Here is a 23,184-nt window from a genome sequence, read left to right on the forward strand (position 1 = left end):
GGGACTAGGGATAACCCTGGGAATTACAGGCCAGTTAGTCTTACTTCGGTTGTAGGCAAAGTAATGGAAAGGGTACTGAAGGATAGGATTTCTGAGCATCTGGAAAGACACTGCTTGATTAGGGATAGTCAGCACGGATTTGTGAGGGGTAGGTCTTGCCTTACAAATCTTATTGAATTCTTTGAGGAGGTGACCAAGCATGTGGATGAAGGTAAAGCAGTGGATGTAGTGTACATGGATTTTAGTAAGGCATTTGATAAGGTTCCCCATGGTAGGCTCCTGCAGAAAGTAAGGAGGCATGGGATAGTGGGAAATTTGGCCAGTTGGATAACGAACTGGCTAACCGATAGAAGTCAGAGAGTGGTGGTGGATGACAAATATTCAGCCTGGATCCCAGTTACCAGTGGCGTACCGCAGGGATCAGTTCTGGGTCCTCTGCTGTTTGTGATTTTTATTAATGACTTGGATGAGGGAGTTGAAGGGTGGGTCAGTAAATTTGCAGACGATACGAAGATTGGTGGAGTTGTGGATAGTAAGGAGGGCTGTTGTCGGCTGCAAAGAGACATAGATAGGATGCAGAGCTGGGCTGAGAAGTGGCAGATGGAGTTTAACCCTGAAAAGTGTGAGGTTGTCCATTTTGGAAGGACAAATATGAATGCGGAATACAGGGTTAACGGTAGAGTTCTTGGCAATGTGGAGGAGCAGAGAGATCTTGGGGTCTATGTTCATACATCTTTGAAAGTTGCCACTCAAGTGGATAGAGCTGTGAAGAAGGCCTATGGTGTGCTCGCGTTCATTAACAGAGGGATTGAATTTAAGAGCCATGAGGCGATGATGCAGCTGTACAAAACTTTGGTAAGGCCACATTTGGAGTACTGTGTACAGTTCTGGTCACCTCATTTTATGAATGATGTGGAAGCTTTGGAAAAGGTGCAAAGAAGATTTACCAGGGTGTTACCTGGAATGGAGAGTAGGTCTTACGAGGAAAGGTTGAGGGTGCTAGGCCTTTTCTCATTAGAACGGAGAAGGATGAGGGGCGACTTGATAGAGGTTTATAAGATGATCAGGGGAATAGATAGAGTAGACAGTCAGAGACTTTTTCCCCGGGTGGAACAAACCATTACAAGGGGACATAAATTTAAGGTGAAAGGTGGAAGATATAGGAGGGATATCAGAGGTAGGTTCTTTACCCAGAGAGTAGTGAGGGCATGGAATGCACTGCCTGTGGAAGTAGTTGAGTCGGAAACATTAGGGATCTTCAAGCAGCTATTGGATAGGTACATGGATTATGGTAAAATGATATAGTGTAGATTTATTTGTTCTTAAGGGCAGCACGGTAGCATTGTGGATAGCACAATTGCTTCACAGCTCCAGGGTCCCAGGTTCGATTCCGGCTTGGGTCACTGTCTGTGCGGAGTCTGCACGTCCTCCCCGTGTCTGCGTGGGTTTCCTCCGGGTGCTCCGGTTTCCTCCCACAGTCCAAAGATGTGCAGGGTAGGTGCATTGGCCATGATAAATTGCCCTTAGTGTCCAAAATTGCCCTTGGTGTTGGGTGGAGGTGTTGAGTTTGGGTGGGGTGCTCTTTCCAAGAGCCGGTGCAGACTCAGGGGGCCGAATGGCCTCCTTCTGCACTGTAAATTCAATGATAAACTATGATTAATCTAGGACAAAGGTTCGGCACAACATCGTGGGTCGAAGGGCCTGTTCTGTGCTGTATTTTCTATGTCTATGTCTATGTCTAACACCACTGGTCACAGCTCTCCATTTTGAGAAACTCCCTTCCACTACTACTCTCTGTCTCCTGTTGCCCAGCCAGTTCTTTATCCATCTAGCTAGTACACCCTGGACCCCATGAGACTTCACTTTCTCCATCAGCCTACCATGGGGAACCTTATCAAACGACTTACTGAAGTCCATGTATATGACATCTACAGCCCTTCCCTCATCAATCAACTTTGTCACTTCCTCAAAGAATTCTATTAAGTTGGTAAGCCATGGCCTTCTCTGCACAAAACCATGCTGCCTATCACTGATAAGCCCATTTTCTTCCAAATGGGAATAGATCCTATCCCTCAGTATCTTCTCCAGAAGCTTCCCAACCACTGACGTAAGGCTCAGCAGTCTATAATTACCTGGATTATCCCTGCTACCCTTCTTAAACAAGGGGACAGCATTAGCAATTCTCCAGTCCTCCGGTACCTCACCCGTGTTCAAGGATGCTGCAAAGATATCTGTTAAGGCCCCAGCTATTTCCTCTCTCACTTCCCTCAGTAACCTGGGATAGATCCCATCCGGCCCTGGGGACTTGCCCACCTTAATGCCTTTTAGAATACCCAACACATCCTCCCTCCTTATGCCGACTTGACCTAGAGTAATCAAACATCTATCCCTAACCTCAACCTCCGTCATGTCCCTCTCCTCGGTGAATACCGATGCAAAGTACTCGTTAAGAATCTCACCCATTTCCTCTGACTCCACGCATAACCTTCCTCCTTTGTCCTTGAGTGGGCCAACCCTTTCTCTAGTTACCCTCTTGCTCCTTATATATGAATAAAAGGCTTTGGGATTTTCCTTTACCCTGTTTGCTCAAGTTATTTCATGACCCCTTTTAGCCCTCTTGATTCCTCGTTTCAGATTGGTCCTACATTCCCGATATTCTTCCAAAGCTTCGTCTGTCTTCAGTCGCGTAGACCTTATGTATGCTTCCTCTTTCCTCTTAGCTAGTCTCACAATTTCACCTGTCATCCATGGTTCCCTAATCTTGCCATTTCTATCCCTCATTTTCATAGGGACATGTCTGTCCTGCACTCTAATCAACCTCTCTTTAAAAGCCTTCCACATATCGAATGTGGATTTACCTTCAAACAGCTGCTCCCAATCCACATTCCCCAGCTCCTGCCGAATTTTGGTATAGTTGGCCTTCCCCCAATTTAGCACTCTTCCTTTAGGACCACTCTTGTCTTTGTCCATGAGTATTCTAAAACTTACGGAATTGTGATCCCTATTCCCAAAGTAATCCCCGACTGAAACTTCAACCACCTGGCCGGGCTCATTCCCCAACACCAGGTCCAGTATGGCCCCTTCCCGAGTTGGACTATTTACATACTGCTCTAGAAAATCCTCCTGGATGCTCCTTACAAACTCTGCTCCATCTAGACCTCTGACACTAAGTGTATCCCAGCCAATTTTGGGAAAATTAAAATCTCCTATCACCACCACCCTGTTGCTCCTACATCTTTCCATAATCTGTTTACATATTTGTACCTCTATCTAACGCTCTCTGTTGGGAGGTCTGTAGTATAGCCCCAACATTGTTACCACACCCTTCCTATTTCTGAGCTCTGCCCATATTGCCTCACTGCTTGAGTCCTCCATAGTGCCCTCCTTCAGCGCAGCTGTGATATCCTCTCTGACCAGTAATGCAACTCCTCCACCCCTATTACCTCCCTCTCTATCCCGCCTGGAGCATCGATATCCTGGGATATTTAGTTGCCAATCATGCCCTTCCTTCAACCAAGTCTCAGTAATAGCAATAACATCATACTCCCATGTACTAATCCAAACCCTAATGTCATGCGAGAGTGCCTTTAAGAACTGGATGTTTAAGCAATGTACCTTTAAGAAAACAGTGATATCATAGAGTGGGTGGAGCTCAGCTTAGTTCAGCCATTTTGCAGGGTGGTTTTGCAGTTTGAAAAGTGCCTGGCTGGTTTTGCTGAGAGCAGCTAAAATGTGCCTTGCTGGTTTTGCTGAGAGCAGTTTAAAAGTAGAAAGTCAGTTTGAGGCAGCAGCTTGAGAAGTTCTGTTTTGCTGTGATCTGCTTGAAGGGAGAAAGCCAGGTTTGAGAAAGCAGCGTGGGTGTGTCTGTGGGTTTCCAGAGAGCTGCATGAAGAAAGCAAGGTGCTGGAGCTGAAGTCACCCAAGCTAATATATCTCTGCCATTCTACAGAAAAAATATATCTCCTTTAACCTGATGTCGTACTGTTTAAAGGTGTTAAGTCTCTTGGAAGTTTGAAGGAACATTTTAAGGAGTTATTTACTGTTGCAATATTTTCTGAGTTATCTTTGAAGTAAGGGGTGTTAAGAGATCCAATGTTTATTTAAGATGTTAAGTTGAGATCATGGAATAAACAGTGTTTTGTGTTTAAAAACCCACGTGTCCATAATTGTAATATCACACCTAGGGAGCAAGCCATGTGCTAGGAAAAGCAACAAATACCTTAAAGGGAGAGGTTGGTTGAACTCCATGATACATTTTGGGGTTCTGAAAACGCCTCGCCCATAACACTAAGTTTATCTGCCTTACCTACTACACTTCTTGCATTAAAACAAATGCACCTCAGACCACCAGTCCCTTTGCATTCATCATCTGCTCCCTGCTTACTCTTCCCCTTAGTCACGCTGACTTCATGATCTAGTTCCTTACAGGCTTTAGTTACTACCTCCTTACTGTCCACTAACCTCCTCATTTGGTTCCCATCCCCCTGCCACATTAGTTTAAACCCTCCCCAACAGCGTTAGCAAAAGCACCCCCAAGGACATTGGTTCCAGTCCTGCCCAGGTGTAGACCGTCCAATTTGTAGCAGTCCCACCTCCCCCAGAACCGGTCCCAATGTCCCAAAAATCTGAACCCCTCCCTCCTGCACCATCTCTCAAGCCACGCATTCATCCTGCCTATTCTTTCATTTCTACCCTGACTACCACGTGGCACTGGTAGCAATCCTGAGATTACAACCTCTGAGGTCCGACTTTTTAACTTGGCTCCTAACTCCCTAAATTCTGCTTGTAGGACCGCATTCTGTTTTGTATCTATATCATTGGTGTCTATATGCACCACGACAACTGGCTGTTCACCCTTCAGAATGTTCTGCAGTCTATCTGAGGCATCCCTGACCCGTGCACCTGGGAGGCAACATACCATTCGGGAGTCTCGTTTTCGACCACAGAACCGCCTCTACTCCCCTTACAATTGAATCCCCTATGACTATAGCCCTTCCACTCTTTTTCCCGCCCTTCTGTACAGCAGAGCCAGCCACAGTGCCATGAACCTGGCTACTGCTGCCTTCCCCTGGTGAGCCATCTCCCCCAACAGTATACCAAAACGCTGCCCAAATATATCAGTTCACTCACATTCCCAGAGCGCAATTCGACCGCTCCCACTCAGCTCCTCCCTCTCACCGCTCCTGTAAAGTAAGTTTTTAAAAAGGGAAACTTACCTTCCTGACAGCCCCCTGGTTACTGCTCTCGCTGCTACCGCTGAAAAACTGAAGCCAAACTGATTAGGAGAACTATCCTTCGGAAGTGGGCCATTGCCACCTTTTTAAGGGGATAACTTTGTATGCCCAGTCAGGCCATGGTACCGCCAGACCATAGCAGTCATTGAATTTAGAAGTCAGTGCACTAAGGGTTAAATTCTGAGTAGCAACCATTAGCACTGTCACACATAAGTATTGTTCGAGTGGGCACAATTTCATGACTAGCCTGACTCCAAGCATGGCAACTGAGCTCAAGCTGAACCCTCTCAGCTGCAATGGGTACTGATCATTGACATATTTTTGCATTGGCATTGCTCTTGTCTACATTCTATCCTATTTAGCCCCCAGCCTCCCACCAACTCCCTATGATTGCGTGGAAGCTTAACCACATGCCCCTACCGCACATCCCCCATCCCTCAAAAAGATCGTGGCCCTATACCAGAGGCAGCCTCGCTCTGCTGTTCAGAATTGCCTGTGAGCCTCCCGTCCCCCACCCCACTCCCCACACCTCCCACTTTACCTTCCCCATGATTCCGGTGTGTGGGCCTGATAATGATATGCTAATGTCTACTACATTGGCATTCCCAGTGCTGAATAGCGGGACATGCCACTGGTGAGTGGAGGGGACAATCACATCCTGCATTTAAGTCAACAGTAAACGTGTCAAAGGCCTTCTTGTGATATTTTCCACTGTAGCTGTCAAACCCGCTTGATGTGAACAAGAGCAGAAATTCCAGGCCCACTCTCTGTATAATAATTGTGTTGGGGGATTATTGTATTGAAAGTGAGGATCTCAAAGACCTGTGTTCTGAAATGTTAGTGGTCAATAAGGAACAAAATGGATTAAGAGGCATAAAGGTATCTCTGTTATTCATGTAACCTGCCACGGCTCTGGAACAGAACGCATGCAAGTTAAATTCACAATCACCAGCTGCTTATCTCCATTGTGGAACCGACTGACGAGCACAGGTGTTCTTTATAAAGGTGAGTCTGCTGAGAATTTCCAAGCTCCTCTTATAAGATGCCTCTTTTCAAGTACTTAGCAATGGTTTGTGGAGCGGAACAGAGGCGCAGTGGTTAGCACTGTTCAAATCCCAGCCCTGGGCCACTGTCCGTGTGGAGTTTGCACATTCTCCCCGTGTCTGCGTGGGTCTCACCCCCACAACCCAAAGATGTTCAGGATAGGTGGATTGGCCACGCTAAATTGCCCCTTAATTGGAAAAAAAAGAACCCTAAACTTTTAAAAAAACAATGGTTTGTGTTGCTCTCACGGCCATGATTCTTTGACAACGTCCTGTTTGGAATCGTGGTGTGACAAGGCAATTCAATGCAGGAACTTCAAACAAACTCTATCTGTTCTCTATAAAACATTAAGCACTATCTCTCCCTCTCTCTCTCTGCCTTGTTCCAGATTGTTCCACCGCTACCGAGACCTGGCTCCACAGTTGGTGCCACTCAATTACAAGGACAACCCTGATGTGAAGATCCCTTATGAGCTGATTGGCAGCATGCCAGAACTGAAGGTAGCAGTGTGCAGGAAACCACGGTTTATGCCAAGTGCACTCTCACTGGTCCATGTTGAATAATTCAGCAAGTACTAATTGACAGGAGTCTTTCAGTATCTTTTCAGCAACCTGACACCCACCAATGAGCAGGAATGAAACACAGTCTCTGCCAGTCCAGGGATGGAAGCGAAGAAGAATATTATTAACAGTTCATTTACTGGTCATGTGTGTGCTGTTTCCATTTGAAGGGGTTTTTTATTCATCGACTCAATTGCTAATATATCAAAGTTGCATGAAGTGCAGGCCCAAAAAGCCCAGCAGAACGAAAACACCAAGGACGGGATTCTCCGAGCCCCACACCGGGCCAGAGTAATCGCCGCAACCGCTCCACGCCGCCCCGATGCTGGCACCTGATTCTCCAAGGAGCGGAGAATCAGCACCATTTGCGCCGGCGGGTTTGCCGCGGCGCCGGTCGCGGGCCGCTGTCCACAGCCGGGCCGCCGATTCGCCGGCCTTGGTGGGCCGAGTGGCTGCACGGAAACGGCAGAGTCCCGCCGGCGCCGTCCACACCTGCTCGCAGCCGGCGGGAACTCTGCACGCAGGGTCGGGGAGCGGCCTGTGGGGGGGGGGAGGGGGGTCTTTCACCGGGGGTGGGGGCCTCCGATTGCGTCTGGCCCGCGATCGGGGCCCACCGATTGGCGGGCCGGCCTCTTCTGACCCGGCCCCTGAACCCCCACGACATGTTGCGTCTGGGCCGGCACGTTGAGGAAGTCCCCCGCGCATGCACGGGTTGGTGCTGTGTCACTGCGCATGCGCGGGTTGGCGCTGTGTCACTGCGCATGCGCGGGTTGGTGCTGTGTCACTGCGCATGCGCGGGTTGGTGCTGTGTCACTGCGCATGCGCGGGTTGGTGCTGTGTCACTGCGCATGCGCAGGTTGGTGCTGTGTCACTGCGCATGCACGGGTTGGCGCTGTGTCACTGCGCATGCGTGGGTTGGCGCGGCGCTCAGTTGGCGCTGGGAAGGGAGGCTGGAGCGACGTGACCCGCTCCAGCGCCGTGCTGGTCCCCTGTGGGGGCCAGAATCAGTAGTGCCCGCGCTCGTATCGCGCCGTCGTGAAACGCGATGGCGTTCACGACGGCGCGAACACTCTGCCTCCATTTCGGAGAATCCCGCCCCTAGAATCCCAAACAATCCAACACAAGAACAGCATTTATCATTCATCCGGAAATGGAATGACTTAACAATTTCAGAGGGCAGTTAAAAGTTAACCACGGCCTGAATTCTCTGGCGTTGAGATTCAATTTTCTCACTGGCAGCACCCCCCTCCCCCCCCCCCCCCCCCTCCCCCCGCCCCCACCGTCCCAGCAGGATTCGCAACGGCGTGGGGTGGTTACAATCGGAAATCCATTGATAAGAGGCTGGAAGATAGAATTCCTACGCCAGCAAAAGGCGTGCGGCCGAGAAACACATGGCTGGCGGACCGGAGGATCCCGCCCAACGTTGCTGCGGGCCTGGAAATAAGTGTAAGCGAGAGCAGGAAGATTTCCTTCTCGGATGGACAATAGTGAATCAAATCCGCTTTTATGACAATCCGGTAGTTTCATGACCATTATCACCAAGCCTAACATTTTACTCCAGATTTATTAATTAATTGCATTTATATTCCACTAACTATTGTGGTGGGGTTTGAACTCTTGGGAGAGATTCTCCGACCTCCCAGCTGCGTGTTTCCCAGCAGCAGGAGGCAGCATGCCATCACTGGCAAAGGGATTCTCTATTCCCGCTGCTGTCAATGGGAATTCCCACTGAAGCCACCTCTCAGTGCCAGAAAACCCACAGGTCGGGGTGCACTGCCAGAGGGACCAGAGAATCCTGCCGCCAGCAACCAGCTGGACAATTCCGGCACATGTCTCTGGCGCATTAGTCCAGACCTCCTGGATTAGTTCATTAATATACCACCATGTTACCCAAAACACCCTGTACCCCAAACGCTCACACAACAAATACCTAACTGAGTACAAAATAGCTTGAGTCCCATTAAGTCCACCACAGCCAAACCAGTTTGATCCTATCTGAAGCCATCGCAACCAAACAAACCCATTTTCCCAAGACCGAATGTAAACTGAACGGCTTGCCCCAGCAATGATTGGACCAATTACTCAGTGTGCTCTCTGTAGTAAAAAACAGAGGGGGAACTTAGCAGATGTTGATGCCATGATGTGGTGGTGAAGGCTTCACATTATTGCTTTGTGTGCTGTATCACGCTGGGCATTGTTTTCCAACTACAGGACAATCCTTTCCGTCAGAGGATCGCAGAGGTATTTTCCGAGGACAGTGAAGGGAACATGACCTTGGATGACTTTCTGGATATGTTCTCTGTACTAAGTGAGATGGCCCCGCGTGATCTGAAGGCAAGCTATGCATTTAAAATTTATGGTGAGTTTGGCTTGATCTGAATGATTAGGGCCTGTTTCTTTCTTGCTTCACTGATGTAAGATTTTTCACCTCTGCATTGATCTTCTGGAAAGCCATTTGTGAGGACTGATGCTGGATCAAATCTCTACTCAGTCTTTGTTGGGGGTTTACTACAGGCCTCCCAAGAGTCAGCGGGAGATAGAGGAGCAGATAGGGAGACAGATTTTGGAAAAGAGTAAAAACAACAGGGTTGTGGTGATGGGAGACTTCAACTTCCCCAATATTGACTGGGACTCACTTAGTGCCAGGGACTTAGATGGGGCGGAGTTTGTAAGGAGCATCCAGGAGGGCTTCTTAAAACTAAATGTAGACAGTCCAACTAGGGAAGGGGCGGTACTGGACCTGATATTGGGGAATGAGCCCGGCCAGGTGGTAGAAGTTTCAGCAGGGGAGCATTTCGGGAACAGTGATCACAATTCAGTAAGTTTTAAAGTGCTGGTGGACAAGGATAAGAGTGGTCGTAGGATGAATGTGCTAAATTGGGGGAAGGCTAATTATAACAATATTAGGCAGGAACTGAAGAACATAGATTGGGGGCGGATGTTTGAGGGCAAATCAACATCTGACATGTGGGAGGCTTTCAAGTGTCAGCTGAAAGGAATTCAGGACCGGCATGTTCCTGTGAGAAAGAAGGATAAATACGGCAATTTTCGGGAACCTTGGATAACGAGAGATATTGTAGGCCTCGTCAAAAAGAAAAAGGAGGCATTTGTCAGGGCTAAAAGGCTGGGAACAGCCGAAGCCTGTGTGGAATATAAGGAAAGTAGGAAGGAGTCAGGAGGGCTAGAAGGGGTCACGAAAAGTCATTGGCAAATAGGGTTAAGGAAAATCCCAAGGCTTTTTACACGTACATAAAAAGCAAGAGGGTAGCCAGGGAAAGGGTTGGCCCACTGAAGGATAGGCAAGGGAATCTATGTGTGGAGCCAGAGGAAATGGGCGAGGTACTAAATGAATACTTTGCATCAGTATTCACCAAAGAGAAGAAATTGGTAGATGTTGAGTCTGGAGAAGGGTGTCTGGAGATAGCCTGGGTCACATTGAGATCCAAAAAGACGAGGTGTTGGGTGTCTTAAAAATATTAAGGTAGATAAGTCCCCAGGGCCTGATGGGATCTACCCCAGAATACTGAAGGAGGCTGGAGAGGAAATTGCTGAGGCCTTGACAGAAATCTTTGGATCCTCACTGTCTTCAGATGATGTCCCGGAGGACTGGAGAATAGCCAATGTTGTTCCTCTGTTTAAGAAGGGTAGCAAGGATAATCCAGGGAACTACAGGCCGGTGAGCCTTACTTCAGTGGTAGGGAAATTACTGGAGAGAATTCTTCGAGACAGGATCTACTCCCATTTGGAAGCAAATGGACGTATTAGTGAGAGGCAGCATGGTTTTGTGAAGGGGAGGTCGTGTCTCACTAACTTGATAGAGTTTTTCGAGGAGGTCATAAAGATGATTGATGCAGGTAGGGCAGTGGATGTTGTCTATATGGACTTCAGCAAGGCCTTTGACAAGGTCCCTCATGGTAGACTAGTACAAAAGGTGAAGTCACACGGGATCAGGGGTGAGCTGGCAAGGTGGATACAGAACTGGCTAGGTCATAGAAGGCAGAGAGTAGCAATGGAAGGATGCTTTTCTAATTGGAGGGCTGTGACCAGTGGTGTTCCACAGGGATCAGTGCTGGGACCTTTTCTGTTTGTAGTATATATAAATGATTTGGAGGAAAATGTAACTGGTCTGATTAGTAAGTTTGCAGACGACACAAAGGTTGGTGGAATTGCGGATAGCGATGAGGACTGTCAGAGGATACAACAGGATTTAGATTGTTTGGAGACTTGGGCGGAGAGATGGCAGATGGAGTTTAATCTGGACAAATGTGAGGTAATGCATTTTGGAAGGTCTAATGCAGGTAGGGAATATACAGTGAATGGTAGAACCCTCAAGAGTATTGAAAGTCAAAGAGATCTAGGAGTACAGGTCCACAGGTCACTGAAAGGGGCAACACAGGTGGAGAAGGTCGTCAAGAAGGCATACGGCATGCTTGCCTCCATTGGCCGGGGCATTGAGTATAAGAATTGGCAAGTCATGTTGCAGCTGTATAGAACCTTAGTTAGGCCACACTTGGAGTATAGTGTTCAATTCTGGTCGCCACACTACCAGAAGGATGTGGAGGCTTTAGCGAGGGTGCAGAAGTGATTTACCAGAATGTTGCCTGGTATGGAGGGCATTAGCTATGAGGAGCGGTTGAATAAACTTGGTTTGTTCTCCCTGGAACGAAGGAGGTTGAGGGGCGACCTGATAGAGGTCTACAAAATTATGAGGGGCATAGACAGAGTGGATAGTCAGAGGCTTTTCCCCGGGGTAGAGGGGTCAATTACTAGGGGTCATAGGTTTAAGGTGAGAGGGGCAAGGTTTAGAGTAGATGTACGAGGCAAATTTTTTACACAGAGGGTAGTGGGTGCCTGGAACTCGCTACCGGAGGAGGTGGTGGAAGCAGGGACGATAGTGACATTTAAGGGGCATCTTGACAAATACATGAATAGGATGGGAATAGAGGGATACGGACCCAGGAAGTGTAGAAGATTGTAGTTTAGTCGGGCAGCATGGTCGGCACGGGCTTGGAGGGTCAAAGGGCCTGTTCCTGTGCTGTACATTTCTTTGTTCTTTGTTGTTCTTTGGCCAGAATCTTCTGCTCCATCCGAAGCCAATGTATTTTAGACTGGCTTGTGTCATCTGCCACGGAGGGCCTGCGGTGGTGCGGCCAGGAAATCCCATCCTTAGAATTATTTACAGAGTGAAGCATTACAAGCATATACCCCCTAACCCAACCACACAACAGTTTCAGAAAGTGTCTCTCAATTGAAACACCAATTAATGCTCTTCTCACGCTTATAATTCAGCATAATTGATTAGCACTCGACACTTGGGCTCAAGGACTGTTGCTTCATGAGCTTCACAATTCTACATCTTAGGAACAGTTATCGTAACCTGAGCGTCCAGAATTAGCCTAATGTTCAACGTGCAACTGAACCTCCCAACAGGAACTCCCCAGTTTGAGGAAGGAAGTCCCATTAAAGGGCCTATCCAGGGCCTTTGGAAAACCTGCTATGTAGGAAAATTGTGTAACTAAATTGTGAGGACAAGTTACATACAAACACACAACTTAGGAGCAGGAGTCGGTCACTCGAGCCTCTTCAGCATTTCAATAAGATCTTGTCGATCTGATTATAACTTCACCTCCACATTCCTGCCCACCCCGATAAGAATAGATCATAGAATTCATATAGTGCAGAATGAGGCCAATCGGCCCATCAAGTCTACACCAACTCCTCGAAAGAGCACTATGCCCATTTCCCCACCCTATCACTGTAACCCCTAAGCCCCACCTAAGCTAAACATCTTTGGACACTAAGGTCAAACCACCTAACCTGGACTGTGGGATTGGAGGTGGCCTGGGTAAAGTACACTTTCAGAGGTTCGTTGCAGACTCAATAGTGTCATGTCAGTGTACCTTTAAGAAAACTGTGCTTATCAAATAGCTGCAGTGATGTCATTGTGTGGGTGGAGCTGAGCTGTGTTTCTGGCTTTTACTTTCGTTTTAGAACATAGAACATACAGTTCAGAAGGAGGCCATTCGGCCCATCGAGTCTGCACCGACCCACTTAAGCCCGTAACCCAATAACCCCTCCTAACCTTTTTTTGGACATGAAGGGCAATTTAGCATGGCCAATCCACCTAGCCTGCACATCTTTGGACTGTGGGATGAAATCGGAGCACCCGGAGGAAACCCACGCACACACGGGGAGAACGTGCAGACTCTGCACAGACAGTGACCCAGCGGGAAATTGAACCTGGGACCCTGGTGCTGTGAAGCCACAGTGCTATCCACATGTGCTACCCTGCTGCCCACCCCTGTTTTGAGCTGGAAGCTATTTTGTAGCTGAGTTTTTGGTTTCGTTTTCAGTTGGAGCATTCAAACAAGAAGGTGTATTTTGATCTCTCTCTCTCTGCATGCTTAAGAATGTCTTCAGATCACTTGATAATTTAAAAGTGATAACTGCGAGACTTCCGGTGGTGGCCATGGAGGAGTAGGTTGCACATTTGATAGCTCCTACCTGTGACGGACTTTCGGACATTTTTCTCCCAGTTTTTTCCGGATTCTATTGGATGAATTGGTGGAGAGTGAGACAGTGAGGAGAAATCCCCCTCCAGTGTATGGAGAATTGGACCAGAAGAGGCCGTATGAGAAGACAGAGTCCTACAAGGAAGATGCGAGCAGAGCTGGCAATGCGGGAAAGCATGGTGCAGAAGCAGGGTCACGGGGAGACAGAGCAGAGGTCGACGAAGCAGCTGGTGAAGTTTTTTGAAGATTGCTTCACCAAGCTTAAGAAGGACACGCTGGACCCGATCAAAGCTTCGATTGATCAGGGTGTGCAGAATCAAGAAACCCACGGACGTGCGATCCAGGAGGTGGAGAAAAAGGTTTCCGAGCATGAGGAATACCTAACTGTGCTGGAGACCAAGATGGAGATGATGAATAACCACCAGAAAAGGATGCAGGACAAGCTGGAGGACCTGGAGAACAGGTCCAGGAGGCAGAATTTGAGAATCACGGCCTCCCAGAAGGCAGTGAGGGATCGGATGCGAGGGCCTATGTGACAAACATGCTGGAGAAGTTGATGGGGGTTGCGGCGTTCCCTCGGCCCCTGGAAGTGGATAGAGCGCACAGAGCCCTCATGAAGAAGCCCCGAGCGAACGAGCCGCTGAGGGAGATGGTGATACGTTTACACCGATTCCTGGACAAGGAACACGTTCTGCGGTGGGCCAAGAAAGAACGGAGCATCAGGTGGGAGAATTGTGAGCTGTGCGTTTATCAAGACCTGGGCGCAGATTTGGCCAAGAGCTGGGTTTTATTTTTTAAACAAATTTAGTGTACCCAATTCATTTTTTCCAATTAAGGGGCAATTTTGCGTGGCCAATCCACCTACCCTGCACATCTTTGGGTTGTGGGTCACATGTGAGAAACAAGATTTTTACTTTGAAACGCCAGACGATGTATGGACTTTCATCAGGGAAAAAAGACAGGATGTGAACTAAAGACACTGAATCCTTGGAGAGTATTGTAGTGGCGATTTGTTGAAAATCACTTTTGTGCTGGTTTATGTGCAATAAGGGGCTGTTTTTATGGCTGAAGTTAACTTTGTCGTACCGGGAGCTGGTTGGAGGGGGGGGGGTTTCCGTGGTTGTTTTTTCTGTGGCTGTTTTTTCACTGTTTTTTCTGATGTTTGTTTCCTGGGGAATGTGATGCTTTGAATATGTTTGCCCAAGTGGGGGGAGAGGGGAGAGAACAATGGGGAGACAGACTGTTTGGTGCCATGGGTGGGAGCTATCAAGTCAGCTTAGTCAGCTGACTCATGGAAGCACAGTGGGGGGCGAGCAGGTGTTAAGCTGGAGCTTGAGATCGGGGTTGGATTTCTAGTTCTGTTACCGGGGGGGAGGGAGTGGGGGCGGGGGGGGCGGGGGGGGGGGGGGGGTGGTGAGCTGCTTTGCTGACAGGGGAGGAACTGTTACTAGGGGACAAATGGGAGGTCGGGGACGGTGAATGCCCGAGGGGGCGCAAGCTGGAGGCTGGCCTAAAAAGGGTGATGGCTAGTTGGGGGGGGGGGGGGAGCCCCCCGACCAGGCTGATTACGTGGAACGTTAGAGGGTTGAATGCGCCGAACAAGAGGGCTCGCGAGTTTGCACATTTGAGGAGGCTGAAGGCGGATGTGGCAATGTTACAAGAGACACACCTGAAGGCGATAGACCAGACTAGATTGAGAAAGGGGTGGGTTGGCCAAGTATCCCACTCAGGGCTGGACCCAACGACCAGTGGGGTAGCGATCTTGATCAATAAACGCGTGGCATTCGAGGCAGGGAAAATCGTGTCAGACATGGGGGGTAGGTACATAATGGTGAGTGGGAAGCTGGAGGGGGTGCGGGTGGTACTCGTGAACGTATATGTTCCGAATTGGGACGATGTGGAATTTATGAGGCGGGTGTTAGGTAAGATCCCAGATTTAAAGTCGCATAATTTGATCATGGGAGGAGATTTTAACACAGTCATTGATCCGGAATTGGACCAGTCAAAATCCAGGACAGGGAGGGTGCCAGCCGCGGCAAAGGAATTGAACGGGTTTATGGAACAGATGGGGGGAGTAGACCCATGGAGGTTTGCACGGCCAAGGGCGAAGGAGTTTTCTTTTTTCTCCCATGTCCACAAGGTACAGTCTCGCATCAACTTTTTTGTTCTGAGCGGGGCTCTAATACCGGAGGTGTTGGATACTGAGTACTCGGCAATCGCAGTGTCGGAGCATGCCCCACATTGGGTGGATCTACGGGTTAGTTTGGAGAGAGGACAACGTCCGCTATGGAGGCTGGATGTGGGATTGTTAGCGGACAAAGCGATCTGTGGGCGGGTGAACAAGTCCATCCAAAACTACCTGGAAACAAATGATAAGGGGGAGGTCTCTGCAGCAACGGTTTGGGAAGCTTTGAAGGCAGTGGTCAGAGGGGAATTAATCTCGATACGGGCCCACAGAGAAAAGGTAGAACGGGCTGAGAGAGATAGATTAGTTGAGGAGATACTCCAGGTGAACAGGAGATACTCGGAGGCCCCCTGAGGGATAGGCGGAGGTTACAGGTGGAGTTTGGGCTGTTGACTACAGGGAAAGCGGTGGAACAGCTGAGGAAGGCGGGGGGGGGAGCGATTTATGAGTACGGGGAAAAGGCAAGCAGAATGTTAGTGCACCAGCTCAAAAAAAGGGAGCCCGCCAGGGAGATAGGGAGAGTAAAGAGTAGAGGTGGGAATACGGTCCTGGACCCAGTGGGGGTGAATGATGTGTTTAAGGACTTTTACAGCAAATTATATGAGTCGGAACCCCCGGCGGAGGTGGAGGGGATGAGGCAGTTTTTGGGTCAGTTGAGGTACCAAAGGGTGGATGAGGATCTGGTGGAAGGGCTGGGAAATTGAGGAAATAATGGAGGGGCTGGAGGGCATGCAGTCGGGCAAGGCCCCGGGGCCGGACGGCTACCTGGTGGAATTCTATAAGACGTTTTCAGAGATACTGAGCCCACTGCTGGTGAGGACATTTAATGAAGCAAGAGAGAAGGGAGTCCTACCCCCAACAATGTCGCAGGCTTCGATTTCATTGATCCTGAAACGGGAGAAGAATCCGGAGCAATGCGGGTCATACACGCCAATCTCTCTACTGAATGTGGATGCCAAATTGCTGGCTAAAATACTGGTCACAAGGATAGAGGAATGTGTCTCGGGGGTGATAGGGGAAGACCAGACAGGATTTGTAAAGGGCATGCAACTCAAGGCCAATGTCGGAGGCTTTTAAATGTTATTATGATGCCCTCAGAAGGAGGGGAGAAGGAGGTGGTGGTAGCGATGGATGCGGAGAAGGCTTTTGATTGGGTGGAGTGGAATTACCTGTGGGAGATGCTGGGAAGGTTTGGGTTTGGTGAGGGCTTCATTGACTGGGTGCGGTTGCTCTATCAGGCACCAGTAACGAGTGTGCGTACGAACCGGCTGAAACTACGCTGAGGGACGAGGCAAGAGTGCCCCCTCTTCCCGTTACTGTTTGCTCTGGCCATAGAGCCGCTGGCCATGGCGTTATGAGCCTCTAGGAACTGGAAAGGGCTGGTTTGCGGGGGGGGGGGGGGGCGTGGTGGAGCACAGATCTCGCTTTACGCAGATGACCTGCTCTTGTATGTCTCAGACCTGTTGGAGGACATAGAACATAGAAAATACAGCACAGAACAGGCCCTTCGGCCCACGATGTTGTGCCGAAACTTTGTCCTAGATTAGTCATAGATTATCATTGAATTTACAGTGCAGAAGGAGGCCATTCGGCCCTTTGAGTCTGCACCGGCTCTTGGAAAGAGCACCATACCCAAACTCAACACCTCCACCCAACACCAAGGGCAATTTGGACATTAAGGGCAATTTATCATTGGCCAATTCACCTAACCCGCACATCTTTGGACTGTGGGAGGAAACCGGAGCACACGGAGGAAACCCACGCACACACGGGGAGGACGTGCAGACTCCGCACAGACAATGACCCAAGCCGGAATCGAACCTGGGACCATGGAGCTGTGAAGCAATTACGCTATCCACAATGCTACCGTGCTGCCCTTAAGAACAAATAAATCTACACTATATCATTTTACCATCATCCATGTACCTATCCAATAGCTGCTTGAAGGTCCCTAATGTTTCCGACTCAACTACTTCCACAGGCAGTGCATTCCATGCCCCCACTACTCTCTGGGTAAAGAACCTACCTCTGATATCCCTCCTATATCTTCCACCTTTCATCTTAAATTTATGTTACTTGTAATGGTGTGTTCCACCCGGGGAAAAAGTCTCTGACTGTCTACTCTATCTATTCCCCTGATCATCTTATAAACCTCTATCAAGTCGCCCCTCATCCTTCTCCGCTCTAATGAGAAAAGGCCTAGCACCCTCAACCTTTCCTCGTAAGACCTACTCTCCATTCCAGGCAACATCCTGGTAAATCTTCTTTGCACCTTTTCCAGAGCTTCCACATCCTTCCTAAAATGAGGTGACCAGAACTGTACACAGTACTCCAAATGTGGCCTTACCAAAGTTTTGTACAGCTGCATCATCACCTCACGGCTCTTAAATTCAATCCCTCTGTTAATGAACGCGAGCACACCATAGGCCTTCTTCACAGCTCTATCCACTTGAGTGGCAACTTTCAAAGATGTATGAACATAGACCCCAAGATCTCTCTGCTCCTCCACATTGCCAAGAACTCTACCGTTAACCCTATATTCCGCATTCATATTTGTCCTTCCAAAATGGACAACCTCACACTTTTCAGGGTTAAACTCCATCTGCCACTTCTCAGCCCAGCTCTGCATCCTATCTATGTCTCTTTGCAGCCCTCCTTACTATCCACAACTCCACCAATCTTCATATCGTCTGCAAATTTACTGACCCACCCTTCAACTCCCTCATCCAAGTCATTAATGAAAATCACAAACAGCAGAGGACCCAGAACTGATCCCTGCGGTACGCCACTGGTAACTGGGATCCAGGCTGAATATTTGCCATCCACCACCACTCTCTGACTTCTATCGGTTAGCCAGTTCGTTATCCAACTGGCCAAATTTCCCACTATCCCATGCCTCCTTACTTTCTGCATAAGCCTACCATGGGGAACTTTATCAAATGCCTTACTAAAATCCATGTACACTACATCCACTGCTTTACCTTCATCCACATGCTTGGTCACCTCCTCAAAGAATTCAATAAGATTTGTAAGGCAAGACCTACCCCTCACAAATCCGTGCTGACTATCCCTAATCAAGCAGTGTCTTTCCAGATGCTCAGAAATCCTATCCTTCAGTACCCTTTCCATTACTTTGCCTACCACCGAAGTAAGACTAACTGGCCTGTAATTCCCAGGGTTTTCCCTAGTTCCCTTTTTGAACAGGGGCACGACATTCACCACTCTCCAATCCCCTGGTACCACCCCTGTTGACAGTGAGGACAAAAAGATCATTGCCAACGGCTCTGCAATTTCATCTCTTGCTTCCCATAGAATCCTTGGATATATCCCGTCAGGCCCGGGGGACTTGTCTATCCTCAAGTTTTTCAAAATGCCCAACACATCTTCCTTCCTGACAAGTATTTCCTCGAGCTTACCAATCTGTTTCACACTGTCCTCTCCAACAATATCGCCCCTCACATTTGTAAATACAGAAGAAAAATACTCATTCAAGACCTCTCCTATCTCTTCAGACTCAATACACAATCTCCCGCTACTGTCCTTGATCGGACCTACCCTCGCTCTAGTCATTCTCATATTTCTCACATATGTGTAAAAGGCCTTGGGGTTTTCCTTGATCCTACCCACCAAAGATTGTTCATGCCCTCTCTTAGCTCTCCTAATCCCTTTCTTCAGTTCCCTCCTGGCTATCTTGTATCCCTCCAATGCCCTGTCTGAACCTTGTTTCCTCAGCCTCACATAAGTCACCTTTTTCCTTTTAACAAGACATTCAACCTCTCTTGTCAACCATGGTTCCCTCACTCGACCATCTCTTCCCTGCCTGACAGGGACATACATATCAAGGACACGTAGCACCTGTTCCTTGAACAAGTTCCACATTTCACTTGTGTCCTTCCCTGCCAGCCGATGTTCCCAACTTATGCACTTCAATTCTTGTCTGACAACATCGTATTTACCCTTCCCCCAATTGTAAACCTTGCCCTGTTGCACGTACCTATCCCTCTCCATTACTAAAGTGAAAGTCACAGAATTGTGGTCACTATCTCCAAAATGCTCCCCCACTAACAAATCTATCACTTGCCCTGGTTCATTACCCAGTACTAAATCCAATATTGCCCCTCCTCTGGTCGGACAATCTACATACTGTGTTAGAAAAGCTTCCTGGACACACTGCACAAACACCACCCCATCCAAACTATTTGACCTAAAGAGTTTCCACTCAATATTTGGGAAGTTAAAGTCGCCCATGACTACTACCCTGTGACTTCTGCACCTTTCCAAAATCTGTTTCCCAATCTGTTCCTCCACATCTCTGTTACTATTGGGGGGCCTATAGAAAACTCCTAACAAGGTGACTGCTCCTTTCCTATTTCTGACTTCAACCCATACTACCTCAATAGGGTGATACTCCTCGAACTGCCTTTCTGCAGCTGTTATACTATCTCTAATTAATAATGCCACCCCCCCCCCCCACCTCTTTTACCACCCTCCCTAATCTTATTGAAACATCTATAACCAGGGACCTCCAACAACCATTTCTGCCCCTCTTCTATCCAAGTTTCCGTGATGGCCACCACATCGTAGTCCCAAGTACCGATCCATGCCTTAAGTTCACCCACCTTATTCCTGATGCTTCTTGCGTTGAAGTATACACACTTCAACCCATCTCCGTGCCTGCAAATACTCTCCTTTGTCAGTGTTCCCTTCCCCACTGCCTCATTACATGCTTTGGCGTCCTGAATATCGGCTACCTTAGTTGCTGGACTACAAATCCGGTTCCCATTCCCCTGCCAAATTAGTTTAAACCCTCCCGAAGAGTACTAGCAAACCTCCCTCCCAGGATATTGGTGCCCCTCTGGTTCAGATGCAACCCGTCCTGCTTGTACAGGTCCCACCTTCCCCAGAATGCGCTCCAATTATCCAAATACCTGAAGCCCTCCCTCCTACACCATTCCTGCAGCCACGTGTTCAACTGCACTCTCTCCCTATTCCTAGCCTCGCTATCACGTGGCACCGGCAACAAACCAGAGATGACAACTCTGTCTGTCCTGGCTTTCAACTTCCAGCCTAACTCCCTAAACTTGTTTATTACCTCCACACCCCTTTTCCTACCTATGTCGTTGGTACCAATGTGCACCACGACTTCTGGCTGCTCACCCTCCCTCTTAAGGATCCTGAAGACACGATCCGAGACATCCCTGGCCCTGGCACCCGGGAGGCAACATACCTTCCGGGAGTCTCGCTCGCGACCACAGAATCTCCTATCTATTCCCCTAACCATTGAATCTCCTACAACTATTGCTTTTCTATTCTCCCCCCTTCTCTTCTGAGCCCCAGAGCCAGACTCCGTGCCAGAGACCTGACCGCTAGGGCCTTCCCCCGGTAGGTCATCCCCCCCAACAGCATCCAAAATGGTATACTTGTTTTGAAGGGGAACGGCCACGAGGGATCCCTGCACTGTCTGCCTGTTTGTTTTTTTCCCCCTGACTGTAACCCAGCTATTCTTGTCCTGTACCTTGGGTGTGGTTACCTCCCTGTAACTCTTCTCAATCACCCCCTCTGCCTCCCGGATGATCCGAAGTTCATCCAGCTTCAGCTCCAGTTCCCTAACACGGTCTTTGAGGAGCTGAAGTTGGGTGCACTTCCCGCAGGTATAGTCAGTGGGGACACCGGTGGTATCCCTTACCACCCACATCCTACAGGAGGAGCATGTAACTGGCCTAGCCTCCATCCCCTCTTACCTTAAAGAATATAGCTGCTGTGTGGACTAACTAGATCTCCGCCCTTCGACTCTGCTCCCAGTCAGCTACACTTCCTGTAAACTCCTGGCTCTCTTCGCACTCTTTGCGGAAATGTCGGAAACAAAATGAAAGGAGCACCTTACTCCCTCCTCACCTAACTCCCTCGGTCACCAAACTCTCACTATCGCACTCAAAACGCACCAAATTCAGCACTCCCTCGGTCACCAAACTCTCACTATCGCACTCAAATGCACCAAATTCAGCACTCCCTCGGTCACCAAACTCTCACTATCGCACTCAAAAAGCACCAAATTCAGCACTCAGGAGATGGGGGAAGTTATGCGGATCCGAGGGGAAGTTGGTAATTTTTTGGCATATAAATTGAACATGGTGTCATGTGAGGGTACCTTTAAGACATGGATGTTTAAGCAATGTACCTTTAAGAAAACAGTGATGTCAGAGAGTGGATGTGGCTGAGCTCAGGTCAGCCATTTTGGAAGTTTAGTTTTACAGTTTGAAAAGTGCCTGGCTGGTTTTGCTGAGAGCAGTTTAAAAGTACCTGGCTGTTTTGCTGTGAGCTGATTAAAAGGAGATAGCCAGTTTGAGGCAGCAGCTTGAGAAGTTCTGGTTTGCTGTGAGTTGCTTGGAGGGAGAAAGCCAGTTGGAAAAAGCAGTTTGTGTGTGTCTGTGTGTTTCCAGAGAGTTTGCAGGAAGAAAGCAAGGTGCTGGAGCTGAAGTCAACCAAGCTAATATGTCTCTGCCATTCTACAGAAAATATATATATCCTTTAACCTGATGCGATTTTGTTTAAAGGTGTTAAGTCTCTTGGAAGTTTGAAGGAACATTTTAAGGAGTTATTTACCGTTGCAATATTTTCTGAGTTATCTTTGAAGTCAGGGGTGTTAAGAGAGCCAATGTTTATTTAAAATGTTAAGTTGAGTTCATGGAATAAACAGTGTTTTGTGTTTAAAAACCCACGTGTCCGTAATTGTAATCCCATACCTAGGGGAAAAGCCGTGTGCTAGGAAAAGCAACAAATCCATTAAAGGGAGAGTTTGGTTGAACTCCATGATACATTTTGGGGTTCTGAAAACACCTCGTCCATAACAATTGGGGGCTCGAGGGGGATAAAAGTCTATCTATTGGATTGGCTTTTGTGAACTTAAAGACAGTGAAGGATTGTTGCTTTTCCGGTGTGGTATTTTAGTTTAAGTGGGGAGAGTGTTGTGAACAATGGCTCTTTCAGAGGCTCAGAAGTTTTTGGGGGTGGAGAATGTTACATGTAGTACCTTACGGACAGAAACGAAATGCAGACTGTTAGATTTGGCAAGAACATTGCAGTTAACATTACCTGACAAAATGCGAAAAGATGAGGTAATTATGGCGGTGGTTAAGCATTTAAAGTTGCCTGAGATAGAGTTTGACTCATTGGAAATGGCAAAAATTCAGTTGCAAATTAAACAAATGGAACATGAGAAAGAATTAAAGCAGCTGGCATACGAGAGTGAGAGAGAGGAAAGAGAGAGAGAGAGGAAAAAGAAAGAAAAAGAGAGAGAGAGGAAAAAGAAAAGGAGAGAGAAGAAAGGAGAAAAGAAAGAATAGCCCTAGCAGAAAAAAAAGAAAAAGAAAGGGAGATACAGATCAGGGAAAAAGATAAAGAGAGGGTGTTTGAACTTCAGAAAATGGCCATGAAACATGACAATCAGTTAAAATTGGCAGACGTAAAGGGAAAAGTGCAGTTGGATAATAGTAATGAGGATAATGAGAAAGAGCATCATAGTCGAAGGCTTGGTGGGAATCTATTTAAATATGTCCAAGCATTGCCAAGGTTTGACGATAAGGAAGTGGAAGCCTTTTTCATTTCATTTGAGGAGATAGCTAAACAAATGAAATGGCCACAGGACATGT

General features: G+C 48.1%; 1 protein-coding gene across 1 annotated transcript in view; it reads left to right on the top strand.

The window, feature by feature from the left end:
• LOC140394824 (calcium and integrin-binding family member 3-like) overlaps positions 1-23,184 on the top strand; it is a 128,153-nt gene that overhangs the window by 79,813 nt on the left and 25,156 nt on the right. Inside the window, exons 2-3 of the mRNA XM_072482005.1 lie at positions 6,667-6,778; positions 9,050-9,197. Coding sequence (XP_072338106.1) covers positions 6,764-6,778; positions 9,050-9,197 — 163 coding nt within the window. The 5' untranslated portion in view covers positions 6,667-6,763. The remainder of the gene's footprint in view (positions 1-6,666; positions 6,779-9,049; positions 9,198-23,184) is intronic.

The sequence above is a fragment of the Scyliorhinus torazame genome, chromosome 18 (genome assembly GCF_047496885.1).
Source record: "Scyliorhinus torazame isolate Kashiwa2021f chromosome 18, sScyTor2.1, whole genome shotgun sequence".
NCBI lineage: Eukaryota > Metazoa > Chordata > Chondrichthyes > Carcharhiniformes > Scyliorhinidae > Scyliorhinus > Scyliorhinus torazame.